Raw genomic sequence first — 21,175 nt, 5'->3', positions numbered from 1 at the left:
AATCAGCGATAGTATCAAAACAAAAGATGAAGCATACAAATTAGCCAGAAAAAGCAGCCTACCAGAGGACTGGGAGAAATTCAGTCCAGCAGAGGAGGACAAAGGGCTTAATTAGGAAAGGGAAAATAGATTATGAAAGAAAACTGGCAGGGAACATAAAAACTCACTGCAAAGGTTTTTATAGATATGTGAAGAGAAAAAGATTTGTTAAAACAAATGTAGGTCCCTTGCAGTCAGAAACAGGTGAATTGATCATGGGGAACAAAGACATGGCAGACCAATTGAATAACTAGTTTGGTTCTGTCTTCACTAAGGAAGACATAAATAATCTGCCGGAAATAGCAGGGGACCGGGGGTCAAATGAGATGGAGGAACTGAGTGAAATCCAGGTTAGCCGGGAGGTGGTGTTAGGTAAATTGAATGGATTAAAGGCCGATAAATCCCCAGGGCCAGATATGCTGCATCCCAGAGTACTTAAGGAAGTAGCTGCAGAAATAGTGGATGCATTAGTGATAATTTTTCAAAACTCTTTAGATTCTGGAGTAGTTCCTGAGGATTGGAGGGTAGCTAATGTAACCCCACTTTTTAAAAAGGGAGGGAGAGAGAAAATGGGGAGTTACAGACCAGTTAGTCTAACATCGGTAGTGGGGAAACTGCTAGAGTCAGTTATTAAAGATGGGATAGCAGCACATTTGGAAAGTGGTGAAATCATTGGACAAAGTCAGCATGGATTTATGAAAGGTAAATCATGTCTGACGAATCTTATAGAATTTTTCGAGGATGTAACTAGTAGAGTGGATAAGGGAAAACCAGTGGATGTGTTATATCTGGACTTCCAGAAGGCTTTCGACAAGGTCCCACATAAGAGATTAGTATACAAACTTAAAGCACACGGTATTGGGGGTTCAGTATTGATGTGGATAGAGAACTGGCTGGCAGACAGGAAGCAAAGAGTAGGAGTAAACGGGTCCTTTTCACAATGGCAGGCAGTGACTAGTGGGGTACCGCAAGGCTCAGTGCTGGGACCCCAGCTATTTACAATATATATTAATGATTTGGACGAGGGAATTGAATGCAACATCTCCAAGTTTGCGGATGACACGAAGCTGGGGGGCAGTGTTAGTGGTGAGGAGGATGCTAGCAGGCTGCAAGGTGACTTGGATAGGCTGGGTGAGTGGGCAAATGCATGGCAGATGCAGTATAATGTGGATAAATGTGAGGTTATCCACTTTGGTGGCAAAAACAGGAAAGTAGACTATTATCTGAATGGTGGCCGATTAGGAAAAGGGGAGATGCAACGAGACTTGGGTGTCATGGTACACCAGTCATTGAAAGTAGGCATGCAGGTGCAGCAGGCAGTGAAGAAAGCGAATGGTATGTTAGCATTCACAGCAAAAGGATTTGAGTATAGGAGCAGGGAAGTTCTACTGCGGTTGTACAGGGTCTTGGTGAGACCACACCTGGAGTATTGCGTACAGTTTTGTACAGTGTATAATCTGAGGAAAGACATTCTTGTCGTGGAGGGAGTACAGAGAAGGTTCACCAGACTGATTCCTGGGATGTCACGACTTTCATATGAAGAAAGGCTGGTTAGACTCGGCTTGTACTCGCTATAATTTAGAAGATTGAGGGGGGATCTTATAGAAACTTACAAAATTCTTAAAGGGTTGGACAGGCTAGATGCAGGAGGATTGTTCCCGATGTTGGGGAAGTCCAGAACAAGGGGTCACAGTTTAAGGATAAGGGGGAAATCTTTTAGGACCGAGATGAGAAAAACATTTTTCACACAGACAGTGGTGAATCTCTGGAATTCTCTGCCACAGAAGGTAGTTGAGGCCAGTTCATTGGCTATATTTAAGAGGGAGTTAGATGTGGCCCTTGTAGCTAAAGGGATCAGGGGGTATGGAGAGAAGGCAGGTACAGGATACTGAGTTGGATGATCAGCCATGATCATATTGAATGGCGGTGCAGGCTCGAAGGGCCGAATGGCCTACTCCTGCACCTATTTTCTATGTTCTATGTCTATGTTTAAGTAGTAAACACTGCCCAGTCCATCATCGGCTCTGACCTCCCTACCATCGAGGGGATTTATCGCAGTCGCTTCCTCAAAAAGGCTGGCAGTATCATCAAAGACCCACACCATCCTGGCCACACACTCATCTCCCCGCTACCTTCAGGTAGAAGGTACAGGACCGTCCAGGTTCAGGAATAGCTACATCCCCACAGCCATCAGGCTATTAAGCTCAACTCAAACAAAACTCTGAACATTAGTAGCCCATTATCTGTTTATTTGCATCTTATCTGTTTATTCATGTGTGTATATATTTATATTATGGTATATGGACACACTGATCTGTTCTGTATTCATGCCTACTATGTTCTGTTGTGCTGAAGCAAAGCAAGAATTTCATTGTCCTATCTGGGACACATGACAATAAACTCTCTTGAATCTTGACCCCCAGCATGGGGAGAGCGCCGTGAGGAGAGGGAGGGGGTACTTTGTAACTTTGTAAGCGCCCTTTATGGACGACTATTTGCATACCTTGGGTATGCAAGCAAAGAATTTTACTCTGACTTGCCACATGTGACAATAAAGTATTCAATTCAATGGATGCAAAAGATCAGCTGAAGCCATGGGATCAGACAAATGAATGGGTAGAATAAAATAACTCAGATTCAGATTAGTTTATTGTCAGGTTTATTGTCATAGTTTCCATGCTGTAACTAAACTAAACTAAACTAAACTGAATATGCATTTCTACATAATTTATGCCATCCCCTACATATTGGTACTTTGTGGAATCAAACAGCCTGGACAAGTGTCAGGATGACTTAAAACCCAAGCAGTTCAATGATTATTCCTTTCTGGAATGCCTACAATCACACTTGTCTTCCCCTCCGTAGCACCTACTGATCTTCTGATACCTACAAAATCTTTATTTTAGCTTAGTTTAGATGTACAGAATGGAAACAGGCCCTTTGGCCCATCATGCCAATAATGGATCACCCGTTCATATTGTTATCCCACCTTCTCATCAACGCCTTACATATTAGGGCCAATTTTACAGAGGCCATTTAACTTACAAACCCGCATGTAGGATGTGGGAGGAAACAGCTGCACCCGGAGGGTACCTACATGGTCACCGGGAAAACGTGCAAACTCCACACAGACAGCACATGAGCTCAGGATCACAGCTGGGTCTCTGGCACTGTGAGACAGAAGCTTTATCGGCTGCACCACTGGGGCTCCCATCACATGGATGACCAATAATTGTTGCCTTTCCAATGACTTCTACATCCATGGAATACTACATTGAGATACATGTACCTGCAACATTTTCTATGGTGCCAATAACTCTTGAAGGATGTAGCTGATGAAAGTTTTCTCGTGGCCATTTCTTATGGCCTCATTGCAAGAGAAACAAATCACCATCTTGTATCCTGTGGATTTTGAATGAGTAGTTTCATGTGTTGTAAGGCCATCGTATACATATGCTGTATTTTATTTCACACCAACCCACTGGTTGTGCAGTGAGCTGGAGGAGCTGGCGGATTGAAAACCATTGGAGATTCTGCCTTTACTCAGAGTTGTTAAAGCTACATGGACCCATATGGACGGCACGGTGGCGCAGTGGTAGAGTAGCTGCGTTACAGCGTCAGAGACCTGGGTTCAATCCCGACCATGGGTGCTGTGTGAACCGAGTTTGTATGTTCTCCCTGTGACCACATGGGTTTTCTCTGGGTGCTCCGGTTTCCTCCCACATGCCAAAGATATACAGGTTTATAGGTTGTTTAAGAAGGAACTGCAGATGCTGGAAAATCGAAGGCACACAAAAATGCTGGAGAAACTCAGCGGGCGCAGGAGCATCTATGGAGCGAAGGAAATAGACAATGTTTCGGGCCGAAACCCTTCTTCAGACTGAAGAATGTTGCCTATTTCCTTCGCTCCATAGATGCTGCTGCACCCGCTGAGTTTCTCCAGCATTTTTGTGTACCTTCAGGTTTATAGGTTAATTGGCACTGGTAAAAATTGTAAATTATCCTTAGTGTGCGTACGATAGTGTTAGTGTACATGTTAATCCTGGCTAAATTGGATCAGTCAGGACTTCAAAATGGGGTTAAGTGTCAGGGCTTGCTGGGAGATTTGGTCAAATTGGGAATGCTCTCTGCAGAGCTGGGACAAGCTGTGAGAGGTGCCAGAAAGTCTGGAGCTTGGATACAATTCATATGCAAAGGGGCTGGGAACCTTGCAAGCCTTGTCAATCTGATACCAAATGCATAGAATGGATTGCGTAGTTGCAAACTAGATATACATTTTGTAAATAGGTTGTAAATAATGTTGCAGAATCTGACTCTGCTGGATGTTTATTGAATGGGGTGTTAAGCCTTGTCTGAAAGTTCTGTAAGTCATGTTTCAATACGACTTCATCTCGAAGTCCGTTGTAAATACAATGTGTTGAGCTGTTGTATCATTGGGTTAGGAAATGTCTGTTATGTATGGGGTTAATCGATATTTGTAATTGGAAGACAATCGCCTGTGTGGTTCGGCCCTCAGGTTCACGGGGCATATAAAAGTCCGTGATCACGAGACTCAGGGTCGATCTTCTGGAGAACTTCTGGAGTGTCTCTGTCTGCGCGAGGCCTAGAGGACTTGAACAGACAGACGCAGGGATCGAACCTGCGGTGGCGATAGGTACAGTGTGTGATCTGTGACGCGCTTTTGGTGTTTCAGTGTTCAGTGTTTTTTCTGAAACTAGACTGGGGGGAAGCTCAGAAACGAGCAATTATCATACGGGGTGATCGCTGGTTCGGCGCGGACCCAGTGACCTGAAGGGCCTGTTTCCACGCCGTATCTCTAAAGCCTAAAGTGTAAAGCATACAGGTCAAAATTGGTCAAATACTTTAGAACAGATAAAATGGCATTTCAAACTATTCCCAGCCTTTGGCCAAGGTAGAAGGAAACACCCAGGAAAACAAACTTAAAGAGCAGAACAATAAAACAGGAAAACAGAGAAAAATCTGTGAACATCCTTTCGAGAGAATTTCACATTCAGGAAATGTTGAATCAAAGGTCAGGATGGCCGAGCGGTATAAGGTGCTGCTTGTTCGAGGTAGTTTCCACTTGAGGTGTGGGTTCGAATCCCACCCCTGACAGTTTGGTACTATGAAAACATTTAAAAGACATTTGGACATGGTCATGAATAAGAAAGGTTTAGTGGGATGTGGCCCAAACATGGGTAGGTGGGACTGGTATAGATGAGCCATATGGATCCACATGGGCAAGTTGGTTCAAAGGGCCTGCTTCCTTCCTGTATGACTTGATGACTAAAAACTTCTGTATGTTCATTCTACATTCTAAATATATATATTCTACTAGACTAAGTGGGACCCGTTGGGTCCCATGTTTACACGGGAGGGCTGGTCCCCCGACGCAATATTCCACCTCTCCACCAATTCCAATATTGGTGGCCAGTGGGGGGGCTTTCTGGAGTGCTGGTATGGGTTCTTGGGGTGGCAGCTCTGTCCCTCAAGCCTGATCTGCTGGCAGCTCACTCATGGCTGGTGGGCTGGCAGTTGGCTCATGACTATTCCTTGAAATTCCATTTCAAGCAGGGTGCAAGTCCACCAAATTCAAATCCATGTTCCTACCATTTCAAGCAGGGTGCAAGTCCACCAAATTCAAATCCATGTTCCTACCATTTCAAGCAGGGTTCAAGGCCACCAAATTCAAGTGCAGTTTCTTACCACTATGAGCAGGGAGCAAGGCCACCGAATTCAAGTGTAGTTTCCAACCACTTCAAGCAGGGTGCAAGGCCACCGAATTCAAGTGCTGTTTCATACCACTTCAAGCTGAATCCAAGGCCACCAAATACAAGTGCAGTTTCATACCACTTTCAGCAGGGTGCAAGGCCACCAAATTCAGTGCAGTTTTATTCCATTTCAAGCAGGGTCCAAGGCCACCAAATTCAAATGCAGCTTCATACCATTTCATGCAGGGTGAAACCACCATAAAACCACACATAACACCAAACTCACAGTTCAGTAGACATTCCGTGTGTTCAGTTGATTCACAGCTCAGACAGAGTCATGACCTCTCCCTCCCCCATCATGCAGAAACCAAGCCACACCCACACTTCCGGGTTTTATAACCCCTCCCCCTCCCACTGGAAAAGGTGTGGCTTTCAGGGCGTGATTGACAGGAGAGAGATTCTCAACATTTTTTAAACACTAATAACACTTTTATTTTTAATTGATGGGAAGAATTCTCTGCACCTGCTCAGCGGAGGGGGGACTGAGTAAGATGGCCAAAAATCACAGCCGTAAGTGTAGCGTTTTATCTAAAATCAATATACAGTGCAAACAGGAAGTAAGTGCATTTGAATAGTGCCTTTTAACTTCATGCCACCATTTGCAGTAAGTAGTGTCTTTCAACCTCAAGCCAAAGCACCCAAGCCACCATTTGCAGTAAGTAATGCCTTTCAACTTCAAGCCAAAGCACCCGCCACCATTTGCAGTAAGTAGTGCCTTTCAACTTTAAACCAAAGCTCCCAAGCCACCATTTGCAATAAGTAGTGCCTTTCAACTTCAAGCCAAAGCACCCAAAACAACCATTTGCAGTAAGTAGTGCCTTTCAACTTCAAGCCAGAGCACCCAAGCCACCATTTGCAGTAAGAAGTGCCTTTCAACTTCAAGCCAAATCCACCGCCACCATTTGCAGTAAGTAGTGCCTTTCAACTTCAAGCAAAACACCCAAGCCACCATGTGCAGTAAGTAGTGCCTTTCAACTTCATGTAAAACACCCAAACCACCATTTGCAGTAAGTAGTGCCTTTCAACTTCAAGCCAAAGCTCCCAAGCCACCATTTGCAGTAAGTAGTGCATTTTGAACTTTAAACCAAAGCTCCCAAGCCACCATTTGCAGTAAATAGTGCATTTCAACTTCAAGCCAAAGCACCCAAGCCATCATTTGCAGTAAGTAGTGCCTTTCAACTTCATGCCACCATTTGCAGTAAGTAGTGCCTTTCAACTTCAAGCCAAAGCATCGAAACAACCACTTGCAGGCAGTGCCTTTTTAGTTCAAACAAACCATGTTTTCATTTTCAAACCACATTAAGGGTACTCACAGTTGTGTAGACATTTGTTCAGTGTTATTCAGAGCTCAGAGAGACGTGACCCTTGGCTTCATCCCTTGCAGAGAGTGAGTGAGGCACACCACTTCCTGGTTTTATAGTCCCTCCCCCTCCCTCCAGCAGATGCAGCAGAGAGAATGGTGATTTTTTTATACTTCAAGCCAAAGCTCCCAAGCCACCATTTGCAGTAAGTAGTGCATTTTGAACTTTAAACCAAAGCTCCCAAGCCACCATTTGCAGTAAATAGTGCATTTCAACTGCAAGCCAAAGCACCCAAGCCACCATTTGCAGTAAGTAGTGCCTTTCAACTTCATGCCACCATTTGCAGTAAGTAGTGCCTTTCAACTTCAAGCCAAAGCATCCAAACAACCATTTGCAGGCAGTGCCTTTTTACTTCAAACAAACCATATTTTCATTTTCAAACCACATTAAGGGTACTCACAGTTGTGTAGACATTTGTTCAGTGTTATTCAGAGCTCAGAGAGACGTGACCCTTGGCTTCATCCATCTTGCAGAGAATGAGTGAGGCACACCACTTCCTGGTTTTATAGTCCCTCCCCCTCCCTCCAGCAGGGGCAGCAGCGAGAATGGTGAATTTAAAAAAAATATTAATATCTCTCTGATTTGTCATCGATGGGAAAAATCCTCCGCACCCGTACGGCGGAGGGGGGCTCTGTGCGAGGTGGCCATAAATGACGGCTGTAGGTGGCGACGTTCTGTCGGAAATCGCAGCACAGTAGGCCAAAAGCGGTCAAGATCAGAGATTTAGTAATATAGATTTCTAGCATTACAGAATAGCCTAGATATTTATAACTTTACAGAAGTTATACACAGAGCTGCTAATATTTCCCCTTGGCAACTAACAGATTATATATTCTATTTATTCTTGTATTTTCTTTTCATCCCATCACTTGTATCCTACATTCACTCATAAAGCCCACAAACTCAGCCAGTTTCTCTTGTTACCCATCCACGCTGTCTGATTTGCATGGAGGGAAATAGGCTTGGAAGTTCGAACATAGAACAGTAACAGCCAACAATATAGCACAGGAGCAATCCTTCAAGCCCCAATGTCATTGCTGAGGATGATACCATGATAAACTACTCCCATCTGTCTGCACATAATCCACAGCCCTCCATTACCTGTATACCTATGCACCGATCTACAGGCCTCTTGAACACCACTATCATATCTGCCTCAACACCACATCTGGCAGCATGTTAAAGGCACCCACCAACCTCTGTGCAAAAAACAATTTGCATTGCACATCCTCTTTAACTTTGCCCCCCTCAACTTAAAGCAATGTCCTTTTGCTTTGACATTTCCACCTTAGGAAAAAAGTTCTGACTGTCTACCCTATCTATGCATCTCATATTTTTATTAACTTCCATGCAGTCTCCCCTCAACCTCCGATATTCCAGATAAAACAATCCAAGTTTATCCAACCTCTCCCTGTAGCTAATATCCCATAATCCAGGCATAATTCTGGTAAACCTCTTCTGCACCCTCTCCAAAGCCTCCATATCCTTCCTGTATTGAATCCTTTATTTGTCATTCAGACCTTTCGGTCTGAACGAAATGCTGTTGCCTGCAGCCATACATGTAATAATAACAAAACACAATAAACACAAATTAACATCCACCACAGTGAGTTCACCAAACACCTCCTCACTGTGATGGAGGCAAAAGTCTTAGAGTTACTGTCTCTTCCCTCCTCTTCTCCCTCTGCGCCGAGGCGATACCCCACCGGGTGATGGTAAGTCAGTCCCGCGGTACAAGCTCCGCGGCCCGGGGGGTGGTCAAAGCTGCCGCCCTCCAGTCCAGCGGACGCAGCTGTTGCAACGGGTGCTCCGGAAAACAGGCACCAGCCTGTGACCTGCGAGCTCCCGACATTGTCCCGACACTGTAATGGGGTGACCAGAACTACACACAATACTTCAAATGCAGCCTAACAGAAGTCTTATGGCGCTGAATCATGACTTCATAACTCTTATACTCATTACACCGGTTGATGAAGGCAAGCACACCAAATGCCTTTTTGACCACTCTATCTATGTATGTTGCCACATTCAGGGAGTTATGGATTTACTCCCAAGATCCTTCTGTAGATAGGCTGATCCAGAAGATTAAGATGCATGGGATTAACAGTAGCTTTGTCGTATGGATTTAGAACTGTCTCCCTGCAAGAAGGCAGAGGGTTATGATTAAAGGACAATATTCAGGCTGGAGGTCCATGACCAGGGGAGTTCCACAGGGATCCGTGCTGGGACCTCTGCAGTTAGTAATATATACAAAAGTCTTGAGCGTAAATGTAGAAGAGTTGGTTAGAAAGTTTGCAGATTACACCAAGACTGCTGGCATCGCAGATTGTGGGGAAGGCTGTCAAAGAGTACAGCGGGCTAGGGCCATAGAAATGAGCAGATGGAGTTAAATCTGAGTAAGTGTGAAATGTTGTACTTTGGGAGGTTAAATGTAAGGGGATAATATACAATTAATGGCCTGACCCTTGGCAGCATTAATGTAAGAGGGATCTTGGGCTCCAAGTCCATAACTCCCTGAAAGTGGCAACACAAGTAGATAGAGTGGTAATGCCCGCTGTCCCACTTAGGAAACCTGAACGGAAACCTCTGGAGACTTTGCGCCCCACCCAAGGTTTCCTTGCGGTTCCTGGAGGTTCTCAAAGTTTTTTGTCAGTCTCCCTACCTGCTTCCACTACCTGCAACCTCCGGCAACCACCTGCACCCTCCGGGAACCGCACGGAAACCTTGGATGGGGTGCAAAGTCTCCAGCGGTTTCCGTTCAGGTTTCCTAAGTGGGATGGGCATTATGAAGACATGTGGTCTGCTTGCCTTCATAGGGTGGGGCATTGAATATAAGTGTCAGGAAGTCAATAATGCAGCTTTATAGGTCTTTGGTTAGGCCACATTTGGAGTATACTGTCGCAGAAGAGGTTGACCAGAATGGGATGCCTGGATCAGCGGGTATTGGTTACGGGGAGAAGGTGGACAGACTTGGATTGTTTTCTCTGGAATGCCGATGGTTATGGGGCCAGAGGGCTTGTTCTTATGCCCTACTGTTCTATGTTCTATGTTAACCATATATGATCAAATGCTGCCTCTAAATCATTCGCTGCCATCTCAACTCCAGATATCACCTTTTGTTTTAGGATTGGATCAAAACTTTAATGGGGTTTAGAACTGAATACATTTGAACAAAGTAAAATAAGGAAATATTCTTTTAAACAAAAGTTGAAATCATGCAAAAGATGACAAGTTTGGGGATGACAGAAATGTTCCCATGACAAATGGATTTATATTAGGGGTGATATTTATATTTATATATTGATATTTGATATTATAATGGATTTATATTAGGGGTGATATTATGGAATATCCAAGTAGAAATTAGGTACAGATTATATTTGATCTCATTATTAACTAACTGGCAGAACTGGTTTACTGCTCTTTGGACTCTTGCGTCTTTAGTTAATGGAGGGAGCTCAACCATTGGAAAATAAGAAGAAATTCCAGTGCATTAAATTCCGTGACTCAAATTACTCTTTTTTTTTTTCTCTACTACCTCAAGCAGTGCACTAAACGGAGACAATTGAACATCTAATACACTTTTGGCCTCTGGCATGCTGATGTAAATGTTGTGTGTGTGTTCCAAGAAGATTAATATGCTCCTTGTTTTTCTTCTTCTTCTGTAGAGCTGGAGGAGGCACATCAGAAATGCCCTCCGTGGTGGTACAGATTTGCCAACAGATTTCTAATCTGGGATTGCTGTCCTCTTTGGGTGAAGGTTAAGGAGATCTTGAAAATTATTGTGATGGACCCATTTGTGGATCTGGGGATCACAATATGCATTGTGCTGAACACTCTCTTTATGGCTATGGAGCACTACCCCATGACAGAGAGCTTTGAAAACATGCTGTCTGTGGGGAATCTGGTGAGTATTTACTTTTCTTGCCGTGACAATAGTTGCTGCTTTTTCTTGTGGTGTGGTGGCGCAGTGGTAGGGTTGCTGCCTTACAATGCTTACAACGCCAGAGACCCGGGTTCGATCCCGACTACGGGTGCTGTCTGTACGGAGTTTTTACGTTCTCCCCGTAACCACATGGGTTTACTCCGAGATCTTCGGCTTCCTCCCATACTCCAAAGACGTACAGGTTTGTCGGTTAATTGGCTTGGTATAAATGTAAAATTGTCCCCAATGTGTGTCGTGTTCATGTGCTGGAATCGCTAGTTGGTACAGACTCGGTGGGACGAAGGGCTGTTTCCGAGCTGTATCTCTAAACAAAACTTAACTAAACTAAACTTCAAGTGGATCAGGAGGCCTGGTGGATATGTTAAGACCAGAGACTGGTGCTTCAATTATTTTATTAGGATTGAGGAGCTAATACATAAGCATCATTCATGGGCTCAGTTACAGCCTTGAGGCCGCTCTGATGCCAAAATTGGCAACCGAAGTCCAAGGTTGGTTATTAGGAAGCAATCACGAAGAATAATCTAAGGCTTTTGACAAGGTACCACATGGTGAACTGCATGGTAGTGCATTGTTGGCCATGTATCGGTCTGCCGCATGGTAGACTTGTCCAGAAGGTGAAATCATATGGGATCTGCCAACTGGACACAAACATATTTGGCTGTCAGAGACAGGAGTAGTGGAAGAACATTGTTTTTTCAGATTGGAGACGTATGAACAATCACGTGCCAGGGGATTGATGCAGGGATCACTGTTTGTCGTTTATATTGGCGATTTGGATGAAAGTTAGACGACAGATGGCACAATGGGCTAAGTGTTCGGCTGGCAACCGGAAGGTAGCTGGTTCGAATCCCGCTTGGAGTGCATACTGTCGTTGTGTCCTTGGGCAAGACACTTCACCCACCTTTGCCTGTGTGTGTCCTTGGGCAAGACACTTCACCCACCTTTGCCTGTGTGTGTGGATGTAATTATGTGAAGCACTTTGGGGTCAATGCAAGTTGACTAAAAATGTGCTATATAAATAAAGAAAATGTAATTGTTAGTAAGTTTTCAGATGACACCAACATTGATGGTCCAGTGAAGAAATTTATCAAACACTGCAGAGGGATTTAAATCAATGATTTGGTCATCCTGAAACAGGAAGGATGGTGTTAAGTTGGAAAGAGTGCAGGGAAGATTTATGTATGGCTGGAACTGTGGTGGCAGTTCTGGTAGAATCACTATTGTTGAGAGTGGGCCACTCATCGGGGGAGCTGCAACAAAACCAATTCAATAAAACAGGGGACCATTGCTTGACTCCAAGTGTATGTGTTCAAATAAATGAATGGGATGATATTTGCCGTCTTTTCTGGAGACTTATGTCATGGTCTTTTTTTTGACAGGTATTCACAGGGATCTTCACTGCTGAAATGGTGTTCAAACTACTCGCTCTGGATCCTTACTATTACTTTCAAGTGGGCTGGAACATATTTGACAGTATCATCGTGTCCCTCAGCTTGGTTGAGCTTGGACTGGCGAACGTACAAGGATTGTCAGTGCTGCGTTCATTCAGATTGGTTTGTATCACAAGGTTTACCTGCACGTTGTGTAACTACCTGCTGGTGTGCAAAAAGATAGACTTCCATTTATTTATGGAGCTATAATTTACTTCACGTTGGAATTGTGCATAATATTTCACAAAAGTTAGAAAATATTTCTTCAGTGTGGCTCTTGTGTTCGGTGTTAAATGTGTTGGTCACTGCTATAGTAAGTTTGCAATTGTTGCAGTAAGAATACAAAGTTAAATCCCATTTGCTTCATCAATGAACCATCCATCAATGGGTGGCACAGTGGCACAGCGGTAGAGTTCCTGCCTTACAGCGCTTGCAGTGCCAGAGACCCAGGTTCGAACCCGACAACGCAGTTTGTACATTCTACCCATGAACCCGTGGGTTTTCCCCAAGATCTTCGGTTTCCTCCCAAGATCCAAAGTCATACAGGTTTGTTGGTTAATTGGCTTAGTAAATTGTCCCTAGTGTAAATTGTCCCTATTGTGTGTAGGATAGTGTTAGCGTGTGGTGATTGCTGTCTGACGTGGACTAGGTGGGCTAAATGGCCTCTTTCCACACTGTATCTCTCACCTAAACTAAACTCAACCCTCCCCCATTCCAGTTGCGGGTTTTCAAGCTTGCCAAGTCTTGGCCAACTCTGAACATGCTGATAAAGATCATCGGTAACTCCGTGGGAGCACTGGGGAACCTGACGCTGGTCCTAGCTATCATTGTCTTCATTTTCGCCGTGGTTGGGATGCAGCTCTTTGGCAAGATGTACAAGCAATGCGTCTGCAAGATTTCGGTTGATTGTTCACTTCCCCGCTGGCACATGTTCGACTTCTTCCATTCGTTTCTCATCGTGTTCCGCATCCTCTGCGGGGAATGGATCGAGACAATGTGGAGCTGCATGGAGGTGGCCGGGCGGCCAATGTGCCTCATCGTCTTCATGATGGTCATGGTGATTGGTAACCTGGTGGTAAGTTTCTCTCTCTTTCTGATTTTCCCTGTGCTTCATCCATGTGAAACTTTGACCCAAAGGCCTAGGTTCCAATGACACAATTGTAACTACTAATAGCTTCTGATCGTGTAAACCACCATGAAGTCCTTAATCAAATAAAACAAACCAACACAGAGAAGTGGAGATAATTACTGAGGGAATTCCAGCCTTTAGATTCCAGGCAGCTAAAAGCTGAGCTGTCGGTGATGGTGAAAGAGTAGAGGTGGAAGTCAAGAATCGGAAGAGCTTGAAATTACGTTTAGGTTTATTATTGTCACATGTTTTGAGGTACAATGAAAAGCTTTGTTTTGCATGCCATCTGATCAGATTAGATAACACTATACACAAATATAACCAAGTCAACACCGTGCAAAAGATAAAGCAAAGTGGAAGGTACAGAGTGCAGAATATAGTTCTCAGCAATGTAGCGCGCTATTTCCATAGACAAAGTCCAATGTCCACAATGGGGTAGAGGTGAAATGGGCGTGATGGAAGGACCTTTCAGGAGCGTGGTGTGAGGGGAAGAAGCTGTTCCTGAGTCTGAGGGTGCGTGCTCTCAAGCATCTGTATCTTCTTCCTGACGGGCAGGGAGAAGGAGGAACAATGGAGGCACTCCGATTAAAGATAGGGAGGAGCAAATCTACAGAGAAATTTGAAAATAACAGTAACAAGATTAAAATTTGAGCTTTTAAATATGGAGCAAGGTCTAAAATATCCTTTTATCTGTCTTACAACTTTACAGTTATCTTCCATTCTTTGACCTGATATAATGAAGTTGAAGATTCACTAATGGTGTTGAGTATGATTCAGTTAACCGTACAAAAGTTTATGATAAGCTGAGTAATATTATATTTTCGCCTGGGTAGGATCAAACAGCCTGCATTGCAAGATAAATTCAAAAAGAATCATGTGTCAATTATTGTTTAAAAAGGAAATCAAATAAATCTTGGAGGAATCTACTGGGGCAGATCAGGTGTATGCTATCGAGCCTGTCCCGATATTTAGGAAATAAGATATTCTATGATATCTCTTATTTCTCTATTAAGATGTTCTGTGTAGTCTGTATTTGCGAGTTCAAATATCTCATAGCATCTTCCCCACCACCGAAGTCAGGCCAACTGGTCTATAATTCCCTGTTTTCTCTCTCCTGCCGTTCTTAAAAAGTGGGATAACATTAGCTACCCTCAAATCCACAGGAACTGATCCTGAGTCTATAGAACATTGGAAAATCATCACCAATACATCCACGATTTCTAGAGCCACTTCCTTAAGTACCCTGGGATGCAGACCATCAGGCCCTGGGGATTTATCCGCCTTCAGTCCCATCAGTCTACCCAACACCATTTCCTGCTTTATGTGGATTTCCTTTAGTTCATCCGTCACCCCAGATCCTCTGGCCACTACTGTATCAGGAAGATTGTTTGTGTCCTCCTTAGTGAAGACAGATCCAAAGTGCCTGTTCAAGTAATCTGACATTTCCTTGTTCCCCATAATAAATTCACCTTTTTCGGTCTTCAAGGGTCCAACTTTGGTCTTAACTAATTTTTTTCCTCTTTACATGCCGAAATAAGCTTTTACTATCCTCCTTTATATTCTTGGCCAGCTTACCTTCGTACCTCATCTTTTCACCCCATATTGTCACATCCTCAAAAAATTCCAGAAGATTAGTCAAGCAGAATTTCCCCTTCATAAATCCATGCTGACTTGGACTAATCCTTTTACTGCTATCCAATTGCGCCGTTAATACTTCTTTAATAATTGACTCCAGCATCTTCCCCCTCACCGATGTCAGGCTAACTGGTCTATAATTCCCTGTTTTCTCTCTCTCTCCTTTCTTGAAAAGAGGGACAACATTAGCTACCCTCCAATGCACAGCAACTAATCTTGAATCTATAGAACATTGGAAAATGATCACCAATGCGTCCACGATTTCTAGAGCCACCTCGTTGAGTAGCCTGAGATGTAGACCATCAGGCCCTGGGGATTTATCTGCCTTCAGTCCCATCAGTCTACCCAATACTATTTCTCGCCTAATGCAAATTTCTTTCAGTTCCTCTGTCTCCCTAGATCCTTTGTCCTCTAGTACATCTCGGAGATTGTCTGTCTCTTCATTAGTGAAGACAGAACCAAAGTACCTGTTCAACTCTTCTGCCATTTCCGTGTTCCCCATAATAATTTCACCTGTTTCTGTCTTCAAGGGACCCATATTTATCTTTACTAATCTTTTTCTCTTAACATACCTAAATAAGCTTTTACTATCCTTCTTTATACTCTTGGCCAGCTTACCCTCACACTTCATCTTTTCACCCTGTATTGCCCTTTATGTTACCTTCTGTTGTCCTTTGAAAGTTTCCCAATCCCCTGGTTTCCCGCTACTCTTTGCTATGTTATACACCTTTTCTTTTAGTTTTATTCCATCCCTAACTTCTCTTGTCAGCCAAGGTTGCCTCCTACTCCCCTTAGAATCTTTCTCCCTCTTTGGAATAAAATGATTCTGCATCTTGTGGATTATGCCCAGTCATTCCTGCCATTGCTGTTCCACCATCATTCCTGCTATGATCCCTTTCCAGTCTACCTTGGCCAGCTCCTCTCTCGTGCCTTCATAGTCCCCTTTGTTCAACTGCATCACTGACACTCCTGATTTAACCTTCTCCCCCTCAAATTGCAAATTAAAACTTATCATATTATGGTCACTACCTCCTAGTGGTTCCTTTACCTTGAGTTCCCTTTATTAAATCTGGTTCATTAGACAACACAAAATCCAGAATTGCCTTCTCTCTGGTAGGCTCCAGTACAAGCTGCTCTAAGAATCCATCTCGGAGACCTCCGTTGGGGTCCAGACCAACCTGATTTTCCCAGTCTACTTGCATATTGAAATCTCCCATGACCACAGTGGCATTACCCTTGTTACATACCAATTTTAACTCCTGCTGCAACTTGCACCCTATATCCAGGCCTCTGTTTGGGGGCCTGTAGATAACTCCATTAGTGTTTTTTTACCTTTACAATTCCTCAATTATATCCAAAGCAACTCTACATCGTCAGTCCCTATGTCACTCCTCGCAAGGGACTGAATTTCATCCCTCACCAACAGAGCTACCCCACCCTTTCTGCCCACCTGCCTGTCCTTTCTATAGGACATATTACCCTGAATATTCGGTTCCCAGTCCCGATCCTCCTGCAGCCATGTCTTTGCAATCCCCACAATGTCATATCTAACTGAGCCTAAATCTGTAACTGAGTCACTTTACTCTTATACTTCACGCATTCTTATATAATATCTTTAATCCATTACTCACCTCTCCTTTCAATTCGATTCATATTTCACTTGACCATACTTTCCTATCCCTTCGTGAGCTTTATGTCCCGTTAATTCTGGTGTCTTTCTTAACTTTTCCTATACTTTCTTTCCCTTTAACTTCATCCTTGTATTGCCAATTTGTTCCCCTCCCTCCCCCCCCACCCATGCCCTCACAATTTAAAGTTATTATTGCTTATCTACATTCAAATTTCATCTACTCACCAAGGCTTTATATTTTAATAGCTTTAGCTAAAAAACGATTTGATGTTAGCTGTGAAATTATTCATTGATCTGCCATTTCCTGCTCTGCCTGGGGCCAGGTTTGCACTTATAGTTTTCCCTGGTTAAACAGTGTTTCCTACATAGGTACACAAAATTGCTGGAGAAACTCAGCGGGTGCAGCAGCATCTATGGATAGAAGGAAATAGGCGACGTTTCGGGCCGAAACCCTTCTTCAGACTGATGGGAGGGGGAGAAGGAAGGAAAAAGGGGAGGAGGAGGAGCCCGAGGGCGGGCGGATGGGAGGGTGGGAGGAGACAGCTAGTGGTTAAGGAAGGGGAGGAGACAGCAAGGGCTAGCAAAATTGGGAGAATTCAATGTTAATGCCATCCGGACGCAAGGTCCCCAGGCGGAATATGAGGTGCTGTTCCTCCAATTTCCGCTGTTGCTCACTCTGGCAATGGAGGAGACCCAGGACAGAGAGGTCGGATTGGGAATGGGAGGGGGAGTTGAAGTGCTGAGCTACCGGGAGGTCAGGTTGGTTATTGCGGACTGAGCGGAGGTGTTCGGCGAAACGATCGCCCAACCTTCGCTTAGTCTCCCCGATGTAAATCAGCTGACATCTAGAGCAGCGGATGCAGTAGATGAGGTTGGAGGAGATGCAGGTGAACCTTTGTCGCACCTGGAACGACTGCTTGGGTCCTTGAATGGAGTCGAGGGGGGAGGTGAAGGGACAGGTGTTGCATTTCTTGCGGTTGCAACGGAAAGTGCCCGGGGAGGGGATGGTGCAGGAGGGAAGGGAAGAATTGATGAGGGAGTTGCGGAGGGAGCGGTCTTTGCGGAAGGCAGACATGGGGGGAGATGGGAAGCTAGTGTTTCCTACATACTAGCTTGAATCGCCTGGCATTGTTCTGTATCATTGACCTGGGATATCTGCCTGATACTACGATTGAGGACAGCTCTTCGGGGCTGAAGAAGAAGTTGGAGTTGGCGAGGCAGGATCTAGTCATTGGTGGTCCATATGGGAAACAATTTCACAGAAACCTATATAAGATTATGAAAGGCATAGTAGACAGTCAGTACCTGTTTTTCCCCAGAGTGTAAATGTCAAGGACTAGAGGGCATAGCTTTAAGGTGAGAGGGGCAAAGCATGATTTGGCTGCAGGGAATGTGCTGCCAGAGATGGTGGTGGAGGCAGATACGATGGTGACATTGAAGAGGCTTTTAGATAGGCACATGGATATGCACGGAATGGAGGGATGTGGATTATGTGCAGGCAGGTAAGAGTTGTTCTCAGCATCATAGACACAAAATGCTGGAGTAACTCAGCAACTCGGTAACTCAACCCGGGGCTGCCTGTCCCGCTGAGTTACTATAGAGTTTTGTGTCTATCTTCGATTTAAACCAGCATCTGCAGTTATTTCCTAAACATTTAGTCTTAGCATCACGTTTGACAGAGACATTGTGGGTCAAAGTGTCTGGTCTTATGCTGTTCTATGTTCTATGTCAAGAAACAAGGTTCGATTGGAAAAATGCTGAGCTTTGTAACAAATGGCTGTCAAGATGAGTATATTGGGGAACCAGTGATGGTTGATCTGATCACAAAGGATAATTTAGGAAATAGTGTTGATAATATTATATTTTACAAAAAAATGGAGGTGATTTAATTCTATTTGAAACCAAGATCTTCATTCTGAGTAAAACAAACTATCAAGGAATGTTTTCTGAGTTGTTTGTGTTATATTAAATAACTCCATTAAAAAGCATGACAGCAAATAAGCAAAAGCCAACACTTATGACAACATTTACAACAAGGAAAAATAATACTCATGATTTTTAATAAAGATGAATGATAACATCACATCTAAAATAAGGCTTATAATGTTGCCAGAAGAAACAGTAGGCCGAAAGATTCGGAACATTTCAGACTCGGCAGAGAACCACCATTGATAAGAAAAGGGAAAGTACAGCATCACACGAGTCTAATTTAAAACATGAAAGAACACTAAAGGTTTGCATTGATGAGTAAATAAGAACAGGTTAAAATACCTAAAACCATGAGAGGCATAGAAAATATGGATGGTCACATTTTTAACACAGGGTTGGAGAGTCTAAAGCCCCTGTCCAACTTTCACGACCCAATTGGCGACCTCTGCCGAGTTTGCCCTTGACTCATCCTCGCAGCATGGTCGCCACGAGGTCGTAGGAGGTCGTAGGAGGTCTTCGGAAAGGGACTGTCCCACTTTCACGACCTAATACACGACCTTTTTTATTCGTGGACATTTTTCATCAGGCTAAAAAAATGCCACGACCTACTTGATGCCAAGAGTACCTACGACTAGCATCACGGCCTACCTACGGCCTACCTACGAACTCCTACAGCCTCCTATGACCTCCTAGGGCCTCGTGCCGACTATGCTGCGAGTATGAGTCAAGGGCAAACTCGGTAGACGTCATGAATTAGGTCGTGAAAGTGGGACAGGCCCTTATCTCTTCCTCATGCTCGTGAGTGGTCTCCGCGTACTCGTGGCCTCAAGTAGGTCGCGCCGTTTTTTTCGAGCCTGATAAAAAATGTCCACGAGTAAAAAAAAGGTCAGCATGGAAAAAACTGATACGATTTACTCGTAGGTAAGTCGTAGGTAGGTCGTAGTAGGTCGATGGTAGTTGTAGGTTGTCGTAGATAGTCGTGGGTAGTCGTAGGTAGTCGTAGGTCGGTAACTGGCCCGAGAAAAAAAATGTAAACATGACATCATTTTATCATGTGATCATTTTCCACTCGTAGCTAGTCGTAGTTGGTCTTCAGTGTGTTAGACTGAGGTCGATGGGGTCGTAGGTGATCGTAGACATAGTCGTAGGAGGTCGTAGACATAGTCGTAGGAGGTCGTAGACATAGTCGTAGGAGGTCGTAGACATAGTCTGGAGGTCTGTTACTTCGATGATGAATTAGAGAGCATAGATTTCCAGTGAGAGTGAAGAAAGTTAAATGAGACATGAGGGATAGGTATATGGAATGAGGAAGCTGTAGATAGGCACAAAAAGCTGGAGTAACTCAGCGGGCCAGGCAGCATCTCTAGAAAGCGGGAATAGGTCACGTTTTGGGTCGAGACCTTTCTTCTGACTGAGAGTCAGGGGAAGCTGTAGAGGTGGGTACAATTACAATGTTTAAAAGCCTTGCAGACAGGTGTACGGACAGAAAAGATTTAGAGGGATATGGACTAAAGGAAGTAAAATGGGTTTAGCACAGATGGGCATCTTGATCAGCATGGACAGATGGGCCAAATAATCTGCTTCTGTGTAGTATAACTCCACCACTCCAATTGCAGCAGAGATTAATGTGGGATCATCATGGAAAATTTGGAAACATTGGAGAACTGTAGCAGTTTTGTGAATGAGGAGCAAAAATAAATGAGCTTTAATAAACCCAATATGGCAATTTACATACAGAAGTAGATTTACACAGCAATTTACACAAGTAGCGCAACTGCCTCACAGCTGCAGCCAGCTAAGGTCAATCCTGACCTTGGTTTGTTTTCTGTGTGGAGTTTGCATGTTCTTCCCACAGCTGTGAAACTGAGTGTAGACACAAAATGCTGGAGTAACTCAGCGGGTGAGGCAGCATCACTGGAGAGAAGGAATGGGCGACGTTTCAGGTCGAGACCCTTCTTCAGACTGATGAAACTGAGTGGTTGGTGGGCAGGGCAGATTCCATTACCAAAGGACTTCTTTCCATGCAGAATAACTCTATTGTCTTGAAAACAATGGTACTGGAGAAAAAATGGTACTGAGTTTGAAAACATGATGATGTAGGCATCCCAAATTTTGAAGGAGATGTTTACAGAGACAGGGACTAAGTACTAAGTATATAAAGTTAGTACCCCACCCCAATATATATAGCATTTGAGATAGGAGCTGGTATAATCAACATCTTTTTTTTATTAAAAAAACGGAAGTCTTTAGATTAATGGCCACGTTAGTGTGGCTTTCACCTTCACATACTACACACTATACAAGT

General features: G+C 43.9%; 1 protein-coding gene across 1 annotated transcript in view; it reads left to right on the top strand.

Moving 5' to 3' along the window:
* LOC116982098 (sodium channel protein type 4 subunit alpha-like) overlaps positions 1 to 21,175 on the top strand; it is a 247,527-nt gene that overhangs the window by 143,570 nt on the left and 82,782 nt on the right. The window contains exons 13-15 of the mRNA XM_033035415.1: positions 10,840 to 11,078; positions 12,497 to 12,670; positions 13,266 to 13,622. Of these exons, the coding sequence (XP_032891306.1) occupies positions 10,840 to 11,078; positions 12,497 to 12,670; positions 13,266 to 13,622 (770 nt within the window). The remainder of the gene's footprint in view (positions 1 to 10,839; positions 11,079 to 12,496; positions 12,671 to 13,265; positions 13,623 to 21,175) is intronic.

This window comes from Amblyraja radiata, chromosome 16, assembly GCF_010909765.2.
Source record: "Amblyraja radiata isolate CabotCenter1 chromosome 16, sAmbRad1.1.pri, whole genome shotgun sequence".
NCBI lineage: Eukaryota > Metazoa > Chordata > Chondrichthyes > Rajiformes > Rajidae > Amblyraja > Amblyraja radiata.
Note: the sequence above shows the minus strand (reverse complement) of the source record. Positions and strands in the feature narration are given on the sequence as shown.